This window comes from Aquarana catesbeiana, linkage group LG07, assembly GCF_042186555.1.
Source record: "Aquarana catesbeiana isolate 2022-GZ linkage group LG07, ASM4218655v1, whole genome shotgun sequence".
Taxonomy (NCBI): domain Eukaryota; kingdom Metazoa; phylum Chordata; class Amphibia; order Anura; family Ranidae; genus Aquarana; species Aquarana catesbeiana.
Window position 1 is genome coordinate 198,591,191 of NC_133330.1, and position 17,472 is coordinate 198,608,662.

The 17,472-nt window shown below is 42.9% G+C and overlaps 1 protein-coding gene across 1 annotated transcript in view; it reads right to left on the bottom strand.

Moving 5' to 3' along the window:
* The window catches only part of NEK7 (NIMA related kinase 7), a 242,607-nt gene that overhangs the window by 123,417 nt on the left and 101,718 nt on the right, over window positions 1-17,472 (bottom strand). Inside the window, exon 4 of the mRNA XM_073592966.1 lies at window positions 1,135-1,197. Coding sequence (XP_073449067.1) covers window positions 1,135-1,197 — 63 coding nt within the window. The remainder of the gene's footprint in view (window positions 1-1,134; window positions 1,198-17,472) is intronic.

The window sequence follows — 17,472 nt, forward strand, 5'->3', positions numbered from 1 at the left end:
AAACATACATAACTGGATCACCAGGTGAAATAAAAGGGAAAAAAAGCTTCAAAAAAGAAAAAACCTAACACAGCCACCAAAGTCTAATAATTTGTAAACTGCAGTTTAAACGTTTTTGATTTTGGGTTTAATACTTCTTTACCATCAGAGAAAACTTCAATAGGTCTTACATGATAAATTATTTTTAGTATGATGCGCATGAATATTACATTTTTAATTTCTTTTCAGAAGGATTTTCAGCATAACTGAAATAAAAAAAAACCCTAAGTAGTATAATTCACATCTATTATAGATTCTTTGGCAACCTGTATAGCCGTTATGCCCACTCAAGTTTATCTCTTGGATCCTCTCAATATATGAGTGATGTCAAGGGAGACGGAAATTGGGAATAGGATTTTCTTCTTCTGGTAAGATCATATGATGACATTCTTTTATTTTTTTGGAAGCTGGTTTGTTAAGCTCTCTATTGACACATCCCTGTGATTAGTACACTGAATTTTAGAAAATGCTGAAGAGGAATGTTTAGGATTAGCTTTTAAAACAACATCCTGTTGAACTAGGTATGTGGGATCATCGTCTCTCGGACGTGCATCAAGTACATCATCATGAAAGCTAAGCTTAAACAAAAGTATGAAATGTCACTGCATACTTATATCCTCATAAAAAAAAAAAAAACTTATCAGATCAGTTATATACAATTATTTTACGGAATTCTGAGGTATCCTGTTTAAAGTGATCAATGTGCAGAATCTTAAAAATGAACACAAAAGCAAGTTTCGTTTGATGCACCAACATTCTGGATTACTTTTCAAAAAGAACATTCCTGCACAATGTTATCTTGGTAACAAAAAAAGTTTGAGGGCAACATATAATCCCACTGTGCATGTTGTAAAGAGAGAGCAAAGGGAACTTTAATGCAGTTTTATCCTAAGATGTAAACATCTTTCCTCTCTTATTTAAAGATGCCAAGTTCATAGGAGATGTGAAGAATAAGCGGTTCAAAGCCTTTATGTGGCACATTGGAAAAATGGGCTCAGCTAGACGAAGGGAAAAGCAAAATCATCAAAAGCATCAGATTTCACACAAAAAGCACATACTACAAACAATCTTAGGGGTGCTTCAAAAAGTGTTTACCTTAAGGAGGTCAATCTCTTTGATACAGTCAGCTCTTGCCTTGGCATCCATCAAATCAAAAATCTGCACAGGATTAAATAAAGATGAACATGATTTTATTTACAAAGACACTGTTAATAAGGAAGCATAAATGCAGCAACTGGATTAACCTGTAAGGGAAATTATCATGTGACCAGTTTAGGAGTTCTGTAACTATATATGTCGAAGAAAATGGATATCTGTACTTCGAGATAAGATAACTTGCTAAAACTTAAAGCGTTAAAATAAATTTCAACACATCAACATCTTGTTTGACCAGAGTATGCATGGGATTTTATTTAGCATAATCTCTTTCTCTGAAGACAACATGTGGTAAAACTCAGATTCTGGTTTTCTACATTTTATATTTTAAAAATTTAAGATGGCTACATAAAAATGGCCACAGTAGGCTTTTTCAAGTAGATAAAAGCTTGTGAGCTGCCCTTAGGGAAAGAGACAATCACATCTATTCTTTACTGTGACAACTCCCTTCTAGCAGGATGCATTATGAAATAAGAGGGCAGTTGCTTGTCAATGCAGCTGCTCACATTGCGATCCTGCTGGAACCTCCCTGTCTGCAAACGGAGTTTGTTTAAATGCTGTAATTTAGGTGTTTGTTCTGAAGAAACTAGTGATTAAAAAAATAATTCACTCAATAAAGGCTTAAGGTGGTTGTAAAGGCTGAAGGTTTTTTACCTTAAATGCATTGGAAACTTGGATTTGTTCAATGCATTAGGGTAAAAGCCTTCTGTGCTGCAGGATCCCCCCAGCCCACCATACAGTATACTTACCTGAGCCTGATCTCGATTCAGCAGCTCTCCCAGCTCTGTCCCTCACCACTCGGCAGATTGATAGCAGCGGGAGCCACTGTCAATCCAACTCTTGAGTGGGGGGTGGGGCTGAGACACCCAGTCTGTGTCAATAGGCGTAGAGAGGGCAGCTCAAGAACAAGCACACGCGAGTGCACCCATTGAAAGCAGCTTTCTATGGGGGCACTCGGTAAAAAGGGGAAGCCACAAGCAACGGCGGGGGACCCAAGAGGAGGATCAGAACTGCTCTGCAAAACCAAAGCCCGTTTTTCCCAGAAGTGTCATCACCTGTCAGCCGTGTCCTGGAGCGATCAGAAGCCCAAAGGCCCAAGACACCTGCACTGATCCCACACCCCCAGCAGAAAGGAGACCTTCAGCCGACCATTGCCCTTGCTGGGCTGGAAGAGGGGAAGAACTCCAGAACACCCCCACCTGTTAAGCAGGGGGGGGGGGTGTTGTGATGGCCCCAACAGGGAAAAATATAAACAAAAAGATATGCCACCAATTCTCCCAACCCGGGGAGAGCGCAGCACCATCCTCAGTTCCCATGCATCGCTTCTACCACGGCAGAGGAATCACTACAATTGAAGCCATGGCGGAAGTGTTCTGCCTTTAAAAGATTGAGATTGCAGTATTTCCTGGGAAAATGGGTGGAGATACGCACTCTCCAGGTGCTGTCCTGAAAGACAATTTGGATAAAAGCAGTGCGCCTAAAGTCTTACGTTTTTTGTTTTTATTTTTAAGTAATGCCGCGTACACACGGCCGGACTTCCCAACAGAAAAAGTCAGATGGGAGCTTTCGGTTGGACATTCCGACTGTGTATGCCCCATCAGACTTTTTCTGTCGGCATTTCCGACGGACTCAGATATAGAACATGTTCTAAATCTTTCCGTCAGAAATGACGACGGAGTTTAGCCCGTTGGCAAGTCCGGCCATGTGTACGTTGCATTACAGGTTATACTTACCTGCTTTGTGCAATGGTTTTGCACAGAGCAGCTCCAAACCTCCTTTTTTCGCATCCCTGCCTTGGTGCTCCTGGCCCATAAACCTTCTTACTGAGTGCTCCCATAGCAAGCCGCTTGCTATGGGGGCACTCGTGCATGCTCATGCCTGATCCACCTATGTGTGTTCTTAAGACACACAGAGTAAGTCTCAGCTCTGCCCCCTCCTCACTGGCTGTGACTGACAGCAGCAGGAGTGCTGTGTCTCAGCCAATGAGGATAGAGAGATCACTCCTCTCATGCACATCTTTGGGTTGAGCTCGAGCTCAGGTAAGTATTAGGGGGGCTGTATAGAATTCATGAAGATAAAAACCTTCAGTCTTTACAACCACTTTAAGGACATGTGACTGCATCATGGCCCTGCTGTTCCCATAGCCTCAAAGTTGTATGTCTGCAGTGTAAGAGATTTGGAGCTAAATCTTTTGTGACTCTATGCAATAAATATACAATTGTTTCATCAGTACATATGGTGGTGTAAACCCCATCACTGCCCATTTATGCACTGTACTTTCAGCATTTTGTACTTGAATTTGTATTATTTTGAAGCAGGCTTTGGCTGCAGTAAATGTTCAAAATATATATGAAGTGGGGCTAAATCTGTTTCTATATGAGACAAAAGAGGAGTGCTCTAATGAACATATAAGAGTTAAATAAACGTATAACATATAGCATGAATAAACAAGTCTCTTAGATTGTAAGCTCTAAGGAGCAGGGCCCTCTAAATCCTAGTGTATTGTATTTGTACTGTCTACCCTCAAGTTGTAAAGTGCTAGGTAAACTGTTGGCGCTATATAAATCCTGTATAATAATAATAATGAATATCACTCAAAGTGACCACAATAAAGTGGTAGGGCCCTAGATAAAGTCACGTGCCCATGACGCAACACGTTGGGAGGAGCCGGGTGACATCACTTCCGGTTGCGGCCGAGACTGGAAGTTTGAATTTGCAAGCGTGTGACCCCTTGGTCCTAGACTCTGCTGGCTGCAGTGATTTTAAACTTTAAGTCTCTACTTTTTTTTTATAAACCCAGTTGTTTTATACTACACCATGAGGATTGTTTGTATTTTTTCATGTGCAAGCTGATCGATCCCCTACTGAGTGACAAACACTTCATGGAGAGCAGTGTTTGATCCGATGTGCGTTACCTTTAAAATAAAGGCGAGCGCCATTGCACTTATTGGTGGAGTGCGTTTGTTCTCTTGGATTGAGCACCGGACTGCACGAGAGCACTCATCTTTTGTCTCATAAAGAAACACATTTAGCACCACTCCAAGGAATGGCAGCTTTATCCACTGACTACTAAACATTTTTTTTTTTTACATATGTTTTTCCTAGTCTTTTCAGACACAGGGTAGCACACGCCTTATTCACTCTATTGCAGTAAATGTTGCTACCTTCTTAATTCTAAGGTATAAACTGACGAAACACCATGCGTTAACATTGAAAAACAGCCCGAACATATTAAGGGTAGACAAAAGCTGTTGAATAAGACAGTCCATCATATATAGATACTCCAATAGTTTAGTGAGCTACCATATATCCAGATTGACGTTTTTTGTTATAAATTGTGAATGGTAATCAAGTTTACAATCACATTTTTTTCCACTAAAAAGATGTCATTTCCGAGAAGATTCACTTTAAATACTTATTTTTAATGTTAATTCATGTAAGACACAAAATTATCCTGTACAGCATAATGATCTATGTAACATTTTATTAAAATATTAGCATTTCTTGCTTCAATACTGCATACTGAAATATTTAAGTGAAGCTGGCAACTGACACTCAGTGCATGCATATAACTAACATGATTACTGCAAACATATGCAGTTTGTGAGAGTTAGGACTTAAGAATCTAATACACCAGTAGGGTGATGTTCAGAAGGTAAGTTTTCATATGTTGACAAAGCTGTTAACATGTGAACATATTCCATAGCCTTCAAACATATTTCATATTAAAATTTCATATACCATTCGACTACACTAAAAAAGGTTCTACAATCTGGACTACAAAACACATTTCAAAAACTGAAAAGGGTCTTAATAGGACTGAGCTATGATTAAGACCCCTTTTAGGGCTAAAATGAGTAGCGGATATAAATACGTTTTAGCTGCATGCCTGAATGAATTCATTTATGAACCTTCGATTGTGTGCGAGATCATCATCATGGAAACCTTTCCAGGCATCAGTGTTTTACCTTATGATACAAGATGACCATGGGTGAACACCCCTCACCCGGTAAAGCACTGGAACCAGGAATGTAGGCAAGTGCCCTTGTCCCCATCAACATGCCAAGCTAGGACATTAAAACATTTTTTTGTGTTTTGATATTTGTATTACATGGTTTCTGGGGTTGACCCTTACTTTTGGGATTTGTTTTTATTAGCATCCAAGTGTGGGATTTTCTATTAGCATCAAAGGGGTTAAAAAGCAACTGCAATAAAAGTAGGATTTTTTTCGTCATACTTTCCTGTAAAATACTGTACTTTTCTTTGAGTATCTCACGGGACACAGTCAGGCTAATATTCATTACCTGCTGGGTTATACTTCATCATTAGGTGAACGGACACTGATAGACCAAAGGTCTTCAGACAGGAAGTGATCCCCTATATAACCCCTCCCATACAGGAAGCACTTCAGTTTTGTAGCAAGCACTGAATTCTCAAAAAGAGGGCAGGGACCTCTGTGTCCCATGATGTACTCAAAGAAAAGGATTTTACAAGTATGACGAAAAAATCCTATTTTCTTTATCATACATCAGGGGACACAGAGTTAGGCTAATATTCATTACCTACTGGGACATCCCAGAGCAATAGCCTGGATGGAGAAGGAGACACCCTGCCAAACAATAGCCATCAGACCTTATACAGCAGCCCACAGTACACTGCGGCCAAAAGCCGAATCCTCGGCTGCTCGAACATCCACTTGTAAAAATTTTGTGAACGTATGCACTGAAGACCAGGTAGCAGCCTTACAAATCTGAGCCACAGCTACCTGATGGCGAAAAGCCCAGGAGGTTCCTACACCCCTGGTAGAATGAGCTCTCGCCCTAATGTTTATGTTTCAGAACATAAGCCTGAACAACCAACTGATGGACCCAATTGGCAATGGAAGCTGCATGCCCCTTCTTGGGTCCTTCTGGTAAAACAAAAAAAGGAGTCTGATCCTCAGATATCGACAAATAAACTCTGACTGCCCAGACAACATCCAAGGAATGCAGTAGTCTCTTACGCCGAACAAGGCTGAGAAAAAAAAGAAGGCAAAACAATGTCCTGATTTAAATGAAAGGCCGACACCACTTTTGGCAAAAAGGATGGAACAGGTTGTAACACGACCCTGCTGTGGTGAAAGATCAAGTATGGTTCCTTGCAAGAAAGGGCTGCCAACCTCGACCACCCTTCTAGCCAAGGTGATGGCCATCAGGAAGGCTAGCTTGCCTGACAGCAAAAATAATAGAATTTCCTTGATAGGCTTAAATGGTTGTTTCTGTAACACAGACAGCACCAAATTTAAGTCCCAAGGACACATAGGTGACATAATGGGGGGGAAGCAAACGAATTGCCCCGTGCATAAAGGTTCGGACTAGGGAATGGGAGGGTAAAGTCCTTTAGAAGAATACTGACAGGGCCGAGTCTGACCTCTGTTTCTACTCAAAGCCAATCTGATTTCCACAGCCGACTGTAGAAAAGAGAATTCTCCCAATCACGCATTTCCAAGGATGACATTTTTTGGCTTCACACCAACCAACATAAGTCTTCCAGACCTTATGATAAATCTTCCTAGTGACTGTTTTCCTAGCATTCACTAAGGTAGGCACCACTGGTCCTGTGATGCCAGGGTCCTTCAGCACCCTGGCTTTAATAGCCGTGCCGTTAAATTTAGAGCCTGTAAATTGGGGTAGAATATAGGGCCTTGAGACAGTAGATCAGGTCGGCGGGGAAGCGTCCATGGCCAGTCTATTGCCCATCTCACGATCCCTGGGAACCAGGACCTTCTGGGCCAGGCTGGTGCCACCAGAATGACTGAAACCCCCTCTCTCCGAATCCTGCGCAACAAATGTGTAAGGAGAGGGATCAGGGGGAAAGCATAAACCAGGGAGTACTGACTCCATGGAACTACCAGAGCATCTGCTCCGATTGCCAGGGGATCCCTTGTTCGGGACACAAACTGATGTAAGCTTGTTGTTGAACCTGGATGCCAATAGATCGACATCTGGCCATCCCAATAGCTGGCAAATTTCCTAGAAAACACCCTTGGTGTAGAGGCCATTTCCCCGGTCAGATCTGCTAGCGGCTGAGATAATCTGCCTTCCAGTTCTCTATTACCGGGATATGGACCCCTGATAGAACCGACACATGTCCCTCTGCCCAGGCTAGTATGTAGTTCACCTCCTTCAGAGATGAACCGCTCCTGGTACCGCACTGGTGGTTTATATAGGCCACTGCGGTGGCCTTTTCGAAATAAACCCTGATAGGGCAGTCCTGAAGATCCCCGTCCAGGAACGTAGGACGAGACGTACTACCCGCAACTCTAGGATGTTGATGAGCAAGTTCTGTTCTGTGAGCCCCTCTAGGGTCGCTCCCCAGCCTGAGAGACTGGCATCTGTGGTCAGTACTCTTCAAGATACCGGGAGGAAGGATCTTCACTTTCGCAGGTTCTGATCTTGCAACCGCCAGCTTAGGCTTAAGTGCGCCTGAGGAGATAAGAACATGGGATAATCCAGCGCTTGCCCTCCCCTGTTCCATGCCAACAAGATGTCCCTGTTGTATAGGCCTCGAAAGGAACTGGGCATAGGGCACTGCCTCGAAGGAGGACACCATCCTTCCTAGAAGGCTCATACAGAGCCGAATAGAGGGTTGTCTGGTGCGCCCCTTATCTGATGCACCTGATCATTCAGGGCACAGATCATTACGGGTGGCAAAAATACCCTTGCCTGGACCGTACTTAGGATCAGAGCTAAATACTTCAGACTGAATTGGTCTCAAGGTTGACTTTTCGGTATTTAAGACCCAGCCCAAGCTTTCGGTGCAGGCTATGCTCTGTACCAGAGCCTGTAGGGAGTGAGCTCTGAGCAGGAGGTCGTCCAGATAACCGAGCACCAAGATCCCCTGGGCCCTTTAAAAGACACAGTACTGGTGCTAGGACCTTTATGAACACCTGGGGAGCTTTGGCAAGTCCAAAGGGCAGAGCCACAAACTGAAAATGACGTTCCTCTAATGCAAATCGCAGGAACCTCTGATGAGGTTGAAAGAGAGGTACATGTAAATACGCGTCCTTGATATCTATGGAGGCTAGAAAGTCTCCCATCTGGAGCAGGGCTACTACTGAGCAGACAGACTCCATCCGAAAGGACTGGGATTAATAGATTCTGGTTTAGGGGTCTTAGATCCAATATGGGCCTTGTGTCCCAGTTTGGTTTTTGAACCGTAAACCAGTTCAAATAAAACCCCATGCCTCTTTCGGATACAGGAACCTGTACAATCACTTCTTTATGCACTAAATGATGTAGTGCCTGAAACAATACGTTTCGGGAACACTGAATCTTAGAAACCTCTGAGGGGGAAACCCCCATAATTCCAGCTTGTAACCGCGGGATACTGTCGAGGTGACCCACTCGTCCTAAAACACTCTTCTCCAAATGTCTGCAAAGTGCAGCAGCCTTCCCCCCACCCAATAGAGTGGGGGCGTCCCCTCAAAAGGAGGGCTTGGTGCCGGGTTTAGAAGAGTTTTGGACTCAGTTTCTTCTGGCCCTGGGGCTTGCCCCTGTTGGCAGCAGAACTGCCTTGGCACTGAGACAGTTGAAGTGGTCCCTGAAGTTTTACACAAGGTATGCCTGGTCTTTCTCTTCACAGGAAGTAGAGAACCCTTCCCTCTGGAAATCTTTTGGATATATTTGTCCAAATCATCACCAAACATACTTTGCCCATGAAAGGGGAACCCTTCCAATAACTTCTTACAAGGAAGCTCGGCTAACCAGTTCTTAATCCACAAAAGTCTGCGCATGTCTACACAGGAGAGCCAAACAAGAAACCTGCAGTATTGAATCCTTTAAGGCAGTGGTCATCAACCCTGTCCTCAGGACCCACTAACAGGCCAGGCTTGCAAGATAACTGAAATACATCACAGATATCATTTGCTGCTCAGTGATTGCAGTATTCTAGTCTGCATCTGCCCAAGGTAATACATACAACCTGGCCTGTTAGTGGGCCCTGAGGACAGGGTTGATGACCACTGCTTTAAGGCATTAACAGCAAAACACAGCGCTCGAGGTATATCTGCTTTGTTTTCAGCAGGATCATCATCTTGGTTAGGCCTGTCAGGCCGTCTGACCGGATCCTTTAAAGACTGGCAGACTCCAATTGCTGAGACAGCTGGCATAATAGCTGAACTGGCCAAAAAAAAGGAAGCCTTTAATAATGACTACAGTCTCTTGTCAGCAGGATCCTTCAAGCCCTGTGCGTTATCCACTGGACAAGATAAGTCCTTGTTTAAGAAAGACTTTCGAATCTACGGCTGCCACGCTCCACTTAAACTTTTCCTGCATGGGATATAAAAGGGAAAACCTCTTAGGAAAGAAAATCCTGTCAGGATGTTCCCAATCAGCATACACCGCCTGTTCCAACAGTTGGTGCAAGGGGAAAGCCTGTGCAGCCTGAGGAGGCCTCAGGGACCCCCAAAGAGGACCAGGGGGCTCAGAAACCTCTGCAGGAGGCAACTTAAAGGCAGAACGAACCAACCATCTCGAGTCCGAATCAAAAGCCTCTGCAACTGAGAGGCAGACACCAACTGGACATCTTCTGGCACAGATTGCTCAGAAGCAGATTCATCTGCCAGGCCCTCCACAGAATCTTTGGCATTTAGCTCTTCCCCATTCTCAACCCATTCAAGCACCAAACTAGGAGGCTCAGGGGATGGGGGATCCGTCACGCTTCTTGCCACCCTGTGGGATGGAGGCAATCATTCCAGCAATCCTGTGCTCTAACCTGGTTAGGGCTGAGGACAGTTCATCCTTGGTGATAAAGGGTGAAGCAGCAGCGTTGACTGTAGGCACAATACCAGACAGGCGCTGCGGCTCAGATTGCCCGGAAGCCTCTGGTCTCTCAGGGGACACATTAGGGATAAGACTAGGCTCCTCAGGAGCTACTCACGACATAGGTGCGCCTTTCCCTGTAGTGTTAACCCCCGCTCCTCTTTTTTTGAAGACTTTGAAAGCCACAAAAATGGAGTACCTGGGTTTAGTATTTACATACCCCAGAAGGGAGACTCCTAATAGGGCTCACCAAGCCCCTATGCAACAATCCTGCCAAGAACCTTAGTCTGCCAAGCAAGACCTGGTGACTCACGTAACCTGGGTAAGGGGAAATGAACTCCTTAAAACGCCTGGTTCAGAGCCTCCTCTGTGTCCCACAGCTGCCTTCTGGAAGAACTACATGCTTGGCATACACAGCTTAAAAAGGCTGGCTGTGCACCGGGATGTTCCACGCATGCGTGCGGACGCACATGACGCGAATCTTCATGCGCCCAGATTAGGCTATGGCACATGCATGGCTCAGAGTGTGCACAATGCCTGTGGCGAAGTGACATGTGTCATGGACGCCAAACAAGAGCAAAGTACTGAGCATTTTGGAGAACGCACGTGCGCCATGGCGAACCAAGATGCGCAATGGCGCAGCCTCCTGCGTGGACCATCTAAGGTAAAGAACAGCCAGACAAGAAAAAAAAAATTAATAAGTAAATTTTAAAAAAAAGGTACTCTTTGAAAAACTCTACCCTGTGGTCACCGCACACAGGTGTCCAGGCTCTACCTAGCTTGACTGATTGTTACAATCACTGGGCGCACCCCACAGTAAGTAAATAAGGGGGATTCACTAACCCGTCCAGGCGCAGGGCAGCCTTAGAAACTAAAAGCCCAATCTTCATCCATCTTGAGGACCTTCAAGGACTGGGTATCCTTTTCATGTTTTAGGGTCCACTCCCTTGGACCTGTACAGCACCCTGCAGAAATGCCTTAGCTCTGTGGTGTCCAGAATTCCACTACGCAGGGTCCAGCGCCCGGAGGTCGCATTACAGGCAAAACTTTGCAGGATCCTTGCGTCTTCTTTGCGAAGCTCCAGTACCATTTATCTAAGCATATAACCCTGTGTCAAATGGATCCAATCGGTCAATCCCTTGATTCATTTAAGAACAGTTTGTGGGACTAAAGACCTGGAGCTCAGAGAGCTCAACAAACATGCCCATCCACCTTGCAGACACTTGCAAAAACTGAAGTGCTTCCTGTATGGGAGGGGTTATATAGGGGATCACTTCCTGTCTAAGACTTTGTCTACCAATGTCCATTCCCCTAGAGATGGCGTATAACCCAGTAGGTAATGAATATTAGCCTAACTGTGTTCCGTGACGTATGATAAAGAAATATATACAATTAACCGCTTGCTGACAGCCGCCGTCGTTATACGGCAGAAGGTTGGCTCTCCTGCGCAAATTGCCGTAGCTGTATGGCAGCTCGCGCAGGCGCGATAGCTGGCGGGCTCGCTTCCACTAAGGGAGCGTGCCTGCAGGTCGGGCGGATTGCGATGACCGCCAGCGACCCGCAATCGCCTAGTACAGAGGCAGAATGGGGATCTGCCTTGTAAACAAGGCAGATCCCCATTCTGACAGGAGACATGACAGAGAGCTACTGTTCCCAGTGATCGGGAATAGTGATCTCTGATGTCCCTGCCAGCCCATTCCCCCCTACAGTTAGAACACACCTGGGTAAAAGTTATATATACCTAAACTGATGAATGCTTTTTTTTTTGGGGATATGTATTATAGCAAAAAGTAAAAAAAAATATTTTTTCTTCAAAATTGTCGCTCTTTGTTTATAGTGCAAAAATAAAACCGCAGTGGTGATCAAATACCACAAAAAGAAATCTCTATTTGTGGGGAAAAAATGATGTCGATTTTGTTTGGGTACAACGTCGCACAACCGCCAGTTAAAGCGACGCAGTGCCGTATCGCAAAAAATGGCCTAGTCATTAAGGGGGCAAATCCTTCTGGGGCTGAAGTGGTTAAAATTACACCACCCCTCAAAAACGTTACATACTCAATCTAGTGGAGAAGATTAAAAATGCAAAGTCTAAGATACAGACTAGATAAAAGCGAGAGATCCATAAAGAACAATAAAAAAAAAAAAAATGGGGCCATACACTCAAGAAAAAAAAAAACCTCAGTCCCCTATAATAATTACCTAAGCCCGATCTCGATCCAGCGATGTGCATGAGACCAGAGGCTTTCTTGGATTTCTCCCTCCTGATTGGCTGACATGCAGGAGCCATTGGCTAGTGAGGCTGGAGCGGGGGGTGGGGCCGAGCCATGCTCTCTTTGTGTTATGGACGCAGAGAGAGGGCTCAGGAGCGAGCATGCATGAGTGCCCCCACAGCACTCAGCAAGGGAGGTGAGCCCAGAGCACCGGGGGAGGGGGGGGGGGGCAAGAGGAGGATTGGGATTTTTCTCTGCAAAACCACTGCACAGAACAGGCAAGTATGACATGTTTGTTATTTTTTTTAATAAAATGTTTTCCTTTACAATCACGTTAAACAGTAGGCTATTCATAAAAACGAAGAATAGCCTTCACTAATAAAGCGGTTTAAAGCAAATTCAGCATTGAGTCCTTTCGGAGTGAGGGTCTGTAATTTGTAAATCCACTTTGAAGAACATTGACTAAGCACGCTAACCTTATTGCTACCTCTCCAGTGTTTTTTTTTTTTTTTTAGAAGATTCCATTCCGCAAAATTGTAACAATGACAATTATTTTTAGATACAAAAAAATGTTTAGATAGGTGGTGTTTCTTGAAGCCTTTTGCTTCAGGGGTATATACTTGAGTGTAGAGTCCCATTTTTCATTGTGACCCAAAAATTCAAAATTTGGGTGCTGCCCAGGTAAAGATTTTTCATACCTTATTTTCCCCATTTTGTTACTTCTCTATGGAGCCCTCGCTTTTATCTAGTCCAGTGTTTCTCAACCTTTTTTCAGGAAGGGCACCCTTTAAAATTATGTACAATCTTGAGGCATCCCAATCTAAAATATAAAAAAAAAAAAAAACTAACGTAATAGTTTTGCATACCGCAGCAACATCTACGTAGAACACCCAACATTAGAGTTGATTTGTTCTTCCAAAGTAAATACACCTTTAATAAAACAACATGAAACTGCGCTAAGGATTGATATTAAAAAAACAAACCATTGGAATTAGGCCAATGCATTTACCAATGGCAAACGGTAAGTGCAAAATAATAATAAAAGGCAGATGAAACCCAATGCAAATACCGTGTGAATGTGAGCACACAAATATATAAAAAATTTAAAAATATTATATATGAAACAACACAAATGCAAAAAACACTAATTGTATATATGGATGGGTTGGTGAAACCCCATCTCAAAGGAATACAGTGATGGCAAAAGGTATGAAAAGAAAGTAATTATTAAAAAAACATTAGTGACAAAATGCAATAGTAAACAAGTGAATCCTGATTGACAAAGAAAAACAAAAAAGTGAGTCCAAATAACATGTGATATGTGATGGAAAAAACAGATGAAAAAAAAACAAATCCAAAATAAGTCCATGCACAATATGTGAGAAAATTGATCAGGATGAAAAAATCCAAAACACCACAGAAACCGTGCAGAGAGTAAGAAAGATACCTACACCTACAGACACACTGCCGATTACCGGAACGATATGGTCCCTTATGACAGGGGACCCAGGAACGCAAGTGGCTTATAACCCAGCATGGGGTCTCAATGGCAGGCACAAAACTCCTCAATCCCAGCAACGATAATCATCTCAACGTAGCCAGATGGTAGACTCCCCATAAAGATAAAGGGCGGCTAGCATAGGGTAAAACTTTATATAATTTAACAAACAATAATACTGAACATAAAAATAAAAAAAATATTGATAAAAATAAAATAAAAATGCAAAAAACAAAAAAAAAAAAAACACTGAAATTAAAGTCACTAGGAGTTATCATCCACCTCAATATTTAAACCAAAAGGGGTATAACTTTTCAACTTTTGCACCCATGCCATATCTCTAACTTGGAGATGCTTCTAACTAAACAGCTACCCCTCCAATGGGGCCTGTATTTGTCTATACCCAAAAATATGGTGTTAGATGGATCCCTATTGTGCGCTGTAAGGTAATGCTTCGATACCGAGTGTTTGGTGAAACCTTTGCGTATGTTGTTAATATGTTCATTCAGGTGCACCTGCAATGGTTCGCTTAGTCCGGCCTACATACCACAGACCGCATGGACATTGAAGCATATAAACAACTCCCACAGTGGAGCAAGTGATAAAGGGCTCAATAGTGTAACTCTTGGGAAGTGCAACTGGAACTGAACCTAGTGGTCCTCTAGTCCTAGCCAGGAGACAATTTTTTGGACCTCACGATTTCTGTCAGTGGAGAGCGGTTTGTCACTTCCACTTATTTCAAGCCCACTGACAGAAAATCGTTTATTCCCAATAATAGTTGTCATCATACCTCCTGGCTCAAGTCAGTGCCAAAAAAGTCAATATCTGAGACTTAAGCGCAATTGCACTGAACACAGTGTATAAATGTGTAAAATAAAAGTGTAAAACACAGTGTGTTCTTGGCACAAGCTCAGGTCCTGACCCAAAGATTTGTGGATAAGGGCTACTCACTTGAGTCTCTCACCCACACTTTAGAGCAGGGTAAGTTTGTTGATAGAATCAATTTACTGAAAGAGAACACGGGAGGTTGTGTATATGAAGCATTCTGCAACCCATTTATTACCAACTATTCCGGTCAGCATTCTAAGATCAAGCATATAGTGAATAAGCATTGCCACATTCTCAAGAATGACTCATTTCTCAAGTCAATTTTACCCGACAGACCTCAGGTGGTTTTTAGGGGCGTACCCTCTTTGAAGGACAAGTTTGGTCCCAATATTTTGAACTCTCCCAGCATAAGACCCATCTTTTTCGCAGAACTTACTGGGTATTACCAATGCAGAAAATGTCAGGTGTGCTCTATCAATAGGTGTAGGATTAGAAGAAGGACCACTAGGTTCAGTTCCAGTTGCACTTCCAAGAGTTACACTATCGAGCCCTTTATCACTTGCTCCACTGTAGGAGTTGTTTATATGCTTCAATGTCCATGCAGCTTGCAGTATGTAGGCCGGACTAAGCGACCATTGCAGGTGCACCTGAATGAACATATTAACATACGCAAAGGTTTCACCAAACACTCGGTATCGAAGCAATACCTTACAGCGCACAACAGGGATCCATCTAACACCATATTTTTGGGTATAGACAAATACAGGCCACATTGGAGGGGTAGCTGTTTAGTTAGAAGCATCTCCAAGTTAGAGATGGCATGGGTGCATAAGTTGAAAAGTTATACCCCTTTTGGTTTAAATATTGAGGTGGATGTTAATCCCTTTATTGATAACTCCTAGTGACTTTAATTTCAGGTTTTTTTTTCATTTTTAATTTAATTTTATTTTTATCAATATAATTTTTTTTTATTTTTATGTTCGTTATTTAGTGTATTGTTTGGGTAAAACCGTGACAGATTATTCGTAAGGTTCATATTTTTGTTCATTACATATTCACTTCTAGGAAGTTTTAATTTTATTTTCATGTTTAGACATGTGTCATGTCCTTTTAGTTATGGATTTAGGAAACCACTCGGTTTTACTATTACTGTAACTTAATTATCAATACCTTTTCCCATAGGGCCATTATGCTTTGGCCTGGAGGTGTGTTTTTAGCTTTCTGGTTTGCATGCTTTTCCGCCTTTACTGGCCCAGTACATTCATGTTTGCATTTTTGTACTATTCCTGTTTCTCTTTAAATGTACGCCTGCATTTAGCTGTGACTTTATGTATTTGAGCCTCTATGTCCTCGCAAGTGGTTCAGGTTTTGCCCTTTCTTTAATGGCATCTACATATGCACACTTCGTGTTCTTTCCCCATAGCCAAGATGGCGTTGTCTGATGGCGATACGGGACTCAGACCGAGGCTTGGTTAGGTGTGTTTTGATATTTAAGCGGTGTGTCAGAACGTCGCCCGTACCCCGTGATGACGTCTTTTGTAGTGACCAAACGCGTAGGGAGGAGTGGTGTGCTGAGCTACTCCCGGAAGTAACAGGCCGCTGTCGAGAGCCGGCCAGCTCGATCGTTCTCTGCTGTTTTTAACCAACCATTTTGTAAGTGTCCACTCGTCTTGTTTATTGAATTATATAAGGTTTTACACTATGCTAGCCTTCTTTTATCTTTATGGGGAGTCTACCATCTGGCTACATTGAGATGATGATTATCGTTGCTGGGATTGAGGAGTTTTGTGCCTGCCATTGAGACCCCAGACTGGGTTATACGCCACTTGCGTTCCTGGGTCCCCTGTCATAAGGGACCATATCGTTCCGGTAAGTGGCAATGTGTCTCTAGGTGGAGGCATCTTTCTTACTCTCGGCACAGTTTCTGTGGTGTTTTGGATTTTTTCATCGGGATCAAGTTTCTCGCATATTGTGCACGGACTTATTTTTGGATTTGTTTTTTTTTCCATCCGTTTTTTCCATCAGATATCACATGTTATATGGACTCACTTTTTTGTTTTTCTTTGTCAATCAGGATTCACTTGTTTACTATTGTATTTTGTCACTAATGTTTTTTAATAATTACTTTCTTTTCATACCTTTTGCCATCACTGTTTCACCAACCCAATCAAATATACACTTAGTGTTTTTTGCATTTTTGTTGTTTCATATATATTTTTTAATTTTTTATATATTTGTGTGTTCACATTTACATGGTATTTGCATTGGGTTTCATCTGCCTCTCATCATTATTTTGCACTTACCGTTTGCAATTGGTAAACGCATTGGCCTAATTCTAATGGTTTGTTTTTTTAATATCAATCCTTAGCGCAGCTTCATCTTGTTTTATTTTTGCTTTGGCGTCGTATAACACCTTGAGTTGCAGCTTGATCCTTTTAGATAACAGCGCAGTTTTCTTTTTTAACAATTAAATACACCTTTGCACACTGGTACCGACTAGCATTCCAAGGTTTCTCTTCTTCTTCAGTTTCTCTCCCTCATTCAGCTAATATTACCCCAGTGCTGATGGAGAGGGGCAGGGAAGGCCTAAACAAGAATGCTTTGCATGATGTCATTGGTTGTTAGGATGCCAGAGGCTGGAAGGTTGTAATGCTCCCCTAGGAAAACCTGTGGTTTTGTGTAACTAAAAAGGCAAGCTTGATTCACTCACTGGCTTGTATACTGTGACAAACTCACCCAGGACAGAGGCTTTTGGAGGGGGACTGAATGCTACCCTTTTGCCTATCAACTATGGGCCCTGGCATTTGAGGAAGCTACAAGCATTTAGGAAGATATTCTGTTATGTAATGCAAAAGGACATTATTAACCGGTTCAATACAGGGCATTTTCACCCCCTTCCTTCCCAGGCCAATTTTTAGTTTTCAGCGCTGTCGCACTTTAA